An 8,518-nucleotide genomic window follows, 5' to 3' on the forward strand; every position below is an offset into this window, starting at 1 on the left:
GTTAGATATATGTGAAAATATTCTAAATATATTATGTATGTATAAATACATTTGTCATAATTATTATCATTTTCTTTTTCTCTTTATCTCAGCCCATAAACTTTAAACTACAGCACTGCCCTGAGTCTTTTACAGATCTCCTTGGGACTCTTCAATCTGACCCAGTCATGCAGTAAAAAGCAACAAAACATCTTGAAGCATTCTCAGGGAGCAGCTCCTGAGGTATATTCCTTACACCTGCTTTGGAAGAGGCCTCCAGTTCTCTGGTCCTGCTCTGAAGGGGCCCTCTTGTTATGGCAGTGCCAGCAAGGAGACCAGCTCTGACAGAGACGTTCATATTGCCAGCTACTGACTGCAGCAATAGAGTGCTCCTGTAGAGTACAGGACTGTTGCAAGACACACAAGACCTTCAATCCAGAACAAATGAGAGGACTTGAGGGCACTGTGGCAGGATAAAGTGAAAAGGAATGAAAAGAGCATGTTGTGCCGCTGTCTGTGGCTGTACCTCCCCCAGACCCATACAAAGAAGGAAGAGAGAAGTGATTTCAAGTCTAACTTGAAAGCCTTTTGGGAAACTTTTAAACTATTCAGGGAATCTGGTTCCATGTTTACATGAGCTCTTTGAGTGAGAAAATGGAAAGTAGATAGGAAAGAAATGAAATTTTTATTTATAAGTTCAATCATAGTTTGTTTTTTTTTTTTGCACGTTGCTATCTCACACACAAACAGACAATCAAAGATGCATAGAACATAAAGAACCATCACTGGCAATTCTGTGAGAAAGTTGTGCATATTATCGAACCTGGAATAGTGCGTATTGCAACACCTTCCTGAGAGCGTGCTTGATCTCCCTGTTCCTCATGCTGTAGATAAGAGGGTTCAGTGTTGGAGGAACCACGGTATACAGAAGAGCCACTGTCAGATCCAGGAGTGGGGAGGAAATGGAGGGGGGCTTCAGGTAGGCAAGAAAGCCAGTGCTGACAAAAAGGGAGACCACGGCCAGGTGAGGAAGGCACGTAGAGAAGGCTTTGTGCCATCCCTGCTCAGAGGGCATTCTCAGCACAGCCACGAAGATCTGCACATAGGACACCACTATGAAAACAAAGCACCCAAAGGCTAAACTGATAGTAAAAAAGATAAACACAACTTCCCTGAGATTTGATTCTGAGCAGGAGAGCTTGAGGATCTGGGGGATTTCACAGAAAAACTGACTGACAACATTGCCTTGGCAGAGAGGCAGTGAAAATGTACTGGCAATGTGCAGCAGGGAACAGAGAACCCCAGTGCCCCAGGCAGCTGCTGCCATGGTGGCACAAGCTCTGCTGTCCATCAAGGTCTCATAGTGCAGGGGCTTGCAGATTGCAACGTAGCGGTCATAGGACATGATGGCGAGAAAGGAATACTCTGCTGACGTGAAGAAGAGATAGAAAAAAAAGCTGTGCAGCACATCCTGCGTAGGAGATGGCCCTGGTGTCCCAGAGGATGTTGGCCATGGCTTTGGGGAGAGTGGTGGAGATGCTGCCCAGGTCAAGGAGGGCCAGGTTGAGGAGGAAGAAGTACATGGGGGTATTCAGGCGGCGGTCGCAGGCTACGGCTGTGCTGATGAGGCCGTTGCCCAGGAGGGCAGCCAGGTAGATGCCCAGCAAGAGCCAGAAGTGCAGGAGCTGCAGCTGCCGCATGTCTGCAAATGGCAGCAGGAGGAACTCGCTGATGGAGCTGCTGTTGGGCATCTGCTGTTCCTGGGCTTGGAGTCCTGTTCAGAGTGCAGAAGGTAATGACAAGTCCAGACCATTCTCAGAGACACTCCTTCTGCAGTAATATAAAATGTTTTCATTCTCCTACAAGAGTGTAGATCTATCACCATTACTTGCTGTGTTCCCTTGCCCCAGGCAGCAGATGTGGTGGCAGAAGTCCTGCCGGGGGGCTCCTACCCCTGGGCAGCTGCCCAGGCAGGCTACATGCAGCTCCCCCCCCCCCCCAGCTCTTTAGCTGCAGCACAGAAGCCCTCAGATGGACCAGAAGGCTTTTTCCAAAGTATAGAAGCATGCATTACCTGCAGCCAATCTGCTATGGAATTGTAGTTCTGAGTTGTCCCGTGTTCATCCCTGACTATCCGCGGCTGGGCCAAATGCCGAGACAGTGACAAGAGAGCACATGGCAAATGGCGTTTATTGGAATGTGAGGGTCCCTTATATAGGTATCCTGTTTCACCTATACCTTTTTTACATATGCATGACCAAGCAGGGGAGGGCCTATCACGTTACATCCCGAGGGTCCGATTTCGCCTAATACACTACATTTCCCCCTCCCTATGATAGAGTAGCTTAACCCGTGACAACCCGATCGCTTTTACTCTTCAGGCTTCTTTAGAGCCTCTTATACATTCATTCTTGCTCACGTCTCTCTTTGAAGATTCCTGTCACCATCCGTCTGATGCATCCTTGGAGGTACTGAATGATCCAAATATACTACCCAGCCAGTTCCCAAATGGATCATCCTGGATGCCAATCTTCTTGGTATGATCTTGCAACCAAGCTAACTGCTTATGCATTGATTCACTATGATCACTCAGGTTAAAACAACACATCCCTTCGACATCTTGACAACCATGCCCTTGGGCAAGAAGCAAGAAATCTATAGCTGCTCTGTTCTGGAGTACAGCATGTCTAATGCTGCTTACGTATACAAGCAGGTCCAAAAGAAGTTGAGAAGTAACATTAGCCTGTTTTGCAGTCCAACAAGCCAATCTTTCGATTTCTATCAAAGCACGTGCAGCCGCTACCCCAGGGGCAAGGAACGAAGCAAAGATCCTTGCTGTGGGTCCCCACAATTTAACATCATTGCCACATTCAGAATCCAAGGCCAGAATTCCTCTCTTAGGTCAAGTGTGATTGAGTGCCTTATATACCTCCGTAATGTTGGGTGATAAAATAGTTAAACTTCCTAGATAACAGGGTTCCCCTATTGCATTTCTTGGAATCCCTTGCCAAGCGCGATCCCCACAGACAAGGAAAATTCCTGGGGGTAAGGCTTTAGCGGTATTATTTTTCCAGACGGAAATCACATATATGCCTGAGCCTTTGGGAAAAGAGGCAACGACGCAGCCATTGTACCTGGAATAATTCCTGCAATATACCTCTCTAACCGATCCATCCGGTCTGCTAACATTGAAAGTCGTTGCTGGTGGAACCCAGGACCCATTCAATGGATTCAGTGGACTGTATGCCCTTGTTACGTTAGGAGTGAAACCGCAATATTCCCCATCTCCGTTAAAGGTCCGGCTATTTTGGGGATATACAAGAGTAAATGGAGCAGATTGGTCAGTTTTGTGATCCCAATAAGGGCCTTCATGCCCCAGGAATTGCAGCATATCTAGAGGTTTCCTTTGTGTGCCAAAAAATAAGCATCTAGGGCTCAGCCACTGCAAACTATTTGTGTCCCAAGTGTCATTCTGCACTGCATGAGAGCCAAGCAACTCCACTTCCTCGGGGTCTCCTGGAAGAGTGACATTTAACCTACAGATAATACATGCCATCCTTTTTCCCAGATAATCCATGGTATCATTTCCTAACGCCCTTAAGGTAGATTTCAAGTTCATACAGTCACGGTAACAACGGTGATCCCGGTAATAAGGCGGGCCCTTCCCAAGATATCCCATAAACACCGAGTCATCCCATTCCGGAATCCCAATAAGGCACGTTTGAAAGGGTGAGGCAGCTGATTGTAAAGCAAGGCAAAAATGCATATTCCCCGTCTGATTAGCCCATGTAACCCAAAGGTTTCCTGGCTGTTTAAGCAGGTGAATGCCCCCCACTGGTGACCACAATAAACACATGAGGTATATAAATGTCAACACAGTAATTCTCGTAGGCAGCAAAGATTCTTTGTCAGGGGATTCATGTCCCTTCTTCTTCTTTGGTATCAACAGGAGCGTCTTCCTGTGCTTCTTTTGTTCTGGGTTCTCCAATCTCTTCGGGCATCCAATTGGCAAATCCTATGAAGAAACACTCAACTCTTGTTACTTCCTTAGCCTTTTTGTTTTGTTTAGCCAATTCTGGTTTAACTCGACGCGAGGATACCCATTGAATATCCCCAGTCTCATTGCTCTTTACTGCTGCAAACCTCCTGCCCCACACTAATACAGTCCATCCTGATTCCCAGGGCCCACTGTCACCTTTAACTTTTACCGGTGGGCCCTCCTGAAGGACCCTTGGTTGCCAGTGTTTCTGGGTAGGGGTTCTCATGCTTTCTCCTCGCTCAAAATGATTCAGAGCATATAATGCACGAGCTAAAATTTCACCCTGTTGTACTACTGGGATTCTGCCTGAGTACCCTTCCCCCTCCCCAAGCATACGAATCTTCTCTTTGAGGAGGCGGTTGGCTCTCTCCAAAATTGCTTGTCCCTGGGAATTCCCAACAATGCCTGTTGAGTGAGATATTCCCCAATGCTCCTTGAGCAGATCTCGAGATGAAGCATGAGCCATTGTCTGTCTTGATGTGTCGCAGCACACCAAGGACCATGATGGCAGTGGCCCAGTGTCGCTGAGCTGCAGGGGACTTAAATGTTAACATAATCATCATCACTCAGTCAAAACCTTGACTGATAATACACTAAACATAAGGTTACATGTAACATCATAATTTTTTGAGTTGACACATACACAGTCATTCAAGCATTCATTTTAGACAACTCTATAAATGAAAATTTATAAGTTAATGTATTATTACTTATCGATAACTATGAGGTGGCAAACCACCAAATGGAGAGAGAAGGAACACAATAGTGGTGAATGTGATAGGCAGTGCCTGCAGGGCGTCCCCTGCTTCAAAGTGCACTTTGCCTTTCTCACCCATCACAGATTCTCTCCTGTTTTAATTCTTGCTTAGAGATTGCAAGGTTTTTTCACATGTGCTCCATACATGCATGGCCAGTGCATGATACAGAGCCCAGGTGGAACACCTGCTCTTAAAAGACAACAAACCACTATATTAGATCTCTCTACAATACAAACTACTCAGAAAAGTTATTTGGAGCTATAGTTACTTATTCCTATTGTTTGTTACTTGCTTTACCCTTAGCTCCTTCTTTATTTAATTTAATTGGTAAGCTTTTCTTGTTGACCTACTACTATAGTTGCAAAATCATCTATGGGTAGTAATTCTTGATGCAGTATAGAGTGAGATGCACCTGTAACTGCCAAAGAACGAATATCTTTGCACTGCTGTGTGCACGTTGCATTCAGCCCACTGGGGGCAAAACTCATCCTGGGATCTTCAGGACCTGCTCTAGTACAGCTGCCACCATTCCATCCAACTCCATCACCACAATTCCCCCTCTATACAATTTCCAAGCCCCATCAACAAATTTGTTCAATAACCCTACCCTAGTTCCCTCAATGTGTATATTATTGGGAGAAAATGAAGACATTCTTGCTCGGACTAGCAAGAGGTGCAATCAGTTCTGCAGACAAAGAGGGAGAAAACCGAAAGATTGTAACAATTACTGCCAGACAAACACTTTGTCTGTAATACTGGTCCTAGCAGGGGCAGTGATTAACACTAAACTAGGGGCACGAGCACTCAGAATGTTTTGCTTTTGCCCCCATTCGGAAGTAACGATTTGTTTACTATCACAAGCGGCGGAGGGTGGGGGGGGTAGGCAGTGAGAAGGGGCAGCTCGGGGGTTTGTGTTCTCTTGCTGGCACTTAAACTTCTCTGGCTAGAGCGGATCACTTTCAACATTTTAACTCACTGTTCTTCTGTAACTTTTTTGCTGTTTTTTGTTTTTCACAATTCCACTACTCGTACCCTCAATTACACTTCCATGTAACATTAATAATTCCACTTCCATATAGCATTCATACTTTCACATACCATAAACATCTAACAATCACAAAGACAGTGACAATAACCAATACAGTTTATCCTAAGCATTCTTCCTCTCCTCCAAGTTATCAGCAGGAATGGTCCTTCCCATTAACCTGATTCCAAATTCTCTAATATTATCATATTTTTTCCATGACTTTTCACTCTTTCCTTGTTAACTAAAATGAAGTTAGGGCTACTGGTTGTTGTCCATCATCACATCCTTGATTTAAAGGTTCAATACATATGTCATTTTAGCAAGCCTTCCTGCTGGAAGTGCCATCTCTATTCCTTCTTTTTTACTTAAGTAGTATAGTTTTAAGGATGATTATTGTCCACTGATACCACTGGGCTGGAGCTGACACTGAAAAACATTAGTGCAAAGGTCTTTATGATAGATCTCTTTTGTGACCACAACTAACAGATATTAGATAGGTCCCTTGGCTCATTTCATTTGGAAACACTATGGAGGAGTTACATGCAAATCATAACCAGTTTGACAAAAAAGAGGTGAAAGAAAGGAATGATTATCACTGTGAAGGAAGTACCAGAAATCCAGGATGACCTGAAAAAAGGTCTGCAAACACTTCTAGGTTTTTCAAAAGCAATAAACTTCTTGGAGAAGCACAAACGTCAAAAAATTACTTTCTCACTTCCCCAAGAGGTGCATACACAAAACTTTCCAAATTCCAAGATACGTTACAAGTTACTTAAACCACCAATCTTCAAGCCATAACCAAATTATGTAGTTTTAACACATCCAAGGACTGATATCAATCACAGTCCACAACCACAACAAACAAAAGCATAGATGAAAAAAAAACTTCTCAAAGTTGTTAACAGCAGTTTAACCGACTCCAGCTCTGGCTAAAGTAGCTCGCTCGTCAGCAGGTTTTGTTTCTGCTTCAGAGACTCCACTCGAGCCCGGGGCCCCCTGACCGGGCCCCCAATTAACGATAAAAAGGAATGCCTCCCTTATCTTTGACCAATCTGTGACTTGGTCGCTCTTGTTCTCCCTTCCCCTTCCCCCCAGGTAGAGGTGGACCAGTAGCCCACCCTCTTGGGGAAGGGTTATGATGACTAGGAACGCCTCCGCCTCCGCCCCCGCTGATGCGGATTGGCTTCCATCTTGGTTACGCCTATCCACCCCGCCCCCCGGGGCGGAACCACACCCACAACCCATCCCATCTCGAGGAAGGGACCCACCCTCCCGCCCCTGCTCACTCCCCTTCCCCACCCCCAAGGATGGGCGAAGGAGTGCAGAATATACCGGTTGCTTTGGATACCGATATGGGGCCTCCGAGGAAGGCTTCTGCTGGTCAAGAGATAAGGATGTGGAATGAGTGGAATGCTGCTGGACAGGGCCATCTGCTTGTTGTTCAGCCGGAGTGATGGGTGCGGTCGGGATGGCTCGCACCACCTTGTCTTTGTCTTTCAAATCCTCACATCTGTAAGAGAAAAAGCCTCCCGACCCAATTCCTGAAGCAGCCCCAACCTGAGCATCTATCTTCCCTTCTTTCCAAGCCGCTTTCATTGCTTGTAGGGCGGCAGTTGTGAGCGCAGCCACTTCCCCTGTGACTAACTCCACTGCTTGGACCTCTGGGGAGCCCACCATCTTATCCTCCCCCCTGGAAAGAGCAGAACTCCCCCCCCAGGGCTCTAACCCCAGGAGCGATCTTGCTCGATCGTTAGCGAGTTTCTCATCGCGGGCCGCCTTGAGGGCCCCCAAAACCAAACCCCAGGTCTTAAACTCTGAGGCTTTCTGCGTGGCAAGAATGTGCTGTGCCAACACAGAAGTAATCCCGTCCCAATTAGCAGGGTCGTAAATATCTGAGGGAGCCGCCAGCGGCCCCTCCTTCTCTAGCAAAGAAAGAAGAGCAAACAGCTCCTTCCTAGAAGGGGCCTGTTTATGAGAGAGAGATTTACAGGAAGAGAAGAGTACCTTAACCACGGCTTCCATAGCGCCACTGACCCGCAGTCAGTATCCGGCGTAAGTGTCCCAACAATGGAGGGGTACGGCCGCTCCCCCACCAACCGGGCTTCTGTCTACTCCGCGACGAAAAGAAGAAAGTGTGTCGCTCGCAGCAGGAACCAGCCGCATAGAAGCAGCCGCAGCCAGGGCACGTCGGGGTCACCAATTGTAGTTCTGAGTTGTCCCGTGTTCATCCCTGACTATCCGCGGCTGGGCCAAATGCCGAGACAGTGACAAGAGAGCACATGGCAAATGGCGTTTATTGGAATGTGAGGGTCCCTTATATAGGTATCCTGTTTCACCTATACCTTTTTTACATATGCATGACCAAGCAGGGGAGGGCCTATCACGTTACATCCCGAGGGTCCGATTTCGCCTAATACACTACATGGAATGTCACATATTTTGTTATTTTGTTAACCCTCTATTAAAAGCAGCTGCATTGCCTACTGCATGAGACTTACCGTGTCGTGGTCTGTGAGCAATGCTCCTTCATAGAGCTCGCAGCCCACTCACACAGTACATATCTTGTAAGCTTACTCCAATTTCTCTCCTCTCCTTCTGTCACCTGCAGGCTGTGCTGTGCACAAGAGCTTCTCCTGGGCACAGCTGTCTCTCTACATCTCTGCCCACTTTTATGAGCTCCCTGTGTACCATGAGCCCAACCTAGCTGAGCAGTAG

General features: G+C 46.6%; 1 protein-coding gene across 2 annotated transcripts; it reads right to left on the reverse strand.

Annotated features, from left to right (window-relative positions):
* Window positions 1–2,151: 2,151 nt before the first annotated feature.
* On the reverse strand, window positions 2,152–8,231 carry LOC107309809 (uncharacterized). Of its 2 annotated transcripts, none has more exons than XM_085527853.1 (2): window positions 7,808–8,231; window positions 2,152–3,994 (listed from the first exon to the last, which is right to left on the reverse strand). In XM_085527853.1, exons 1-2 carry the CDS (start codon window positions 7,823–7,825, stop codon window positions 2,882–2,884), a joined length of 1,131 nt encoding a protein of 376 aa, XP_085383979.1. In that variant the 5' UTR covers window positions 7,826–8,231; the 3' UTR covers window positions 2,152–2,881. The 2 variants fall into 2 exon arrangements, with proteins under 2 accessions (XP_085383979.1, XP_085383978.1); XM_085527852.1 differs by having other exon boundaries at window positions 7,136–8,231.
* Between the last annotated feature and the right edge of the window lie 287 nt (window positions 8,232–8,518).

Source organism: Coturnix japonica, chromosome W (assembly GCF_054131305.1).
Source record: "Coturnix japonica strain WE chromosome W, WE-NBRP24, whole genome shotgun sequence".
Classification (NCBI taxonomy): domain Eukaryota; kingdom Metazoa; phylum Chordata; class Aves; order Galliformes; family Phasianidae; genus Coturnix; species Coturnix japonica.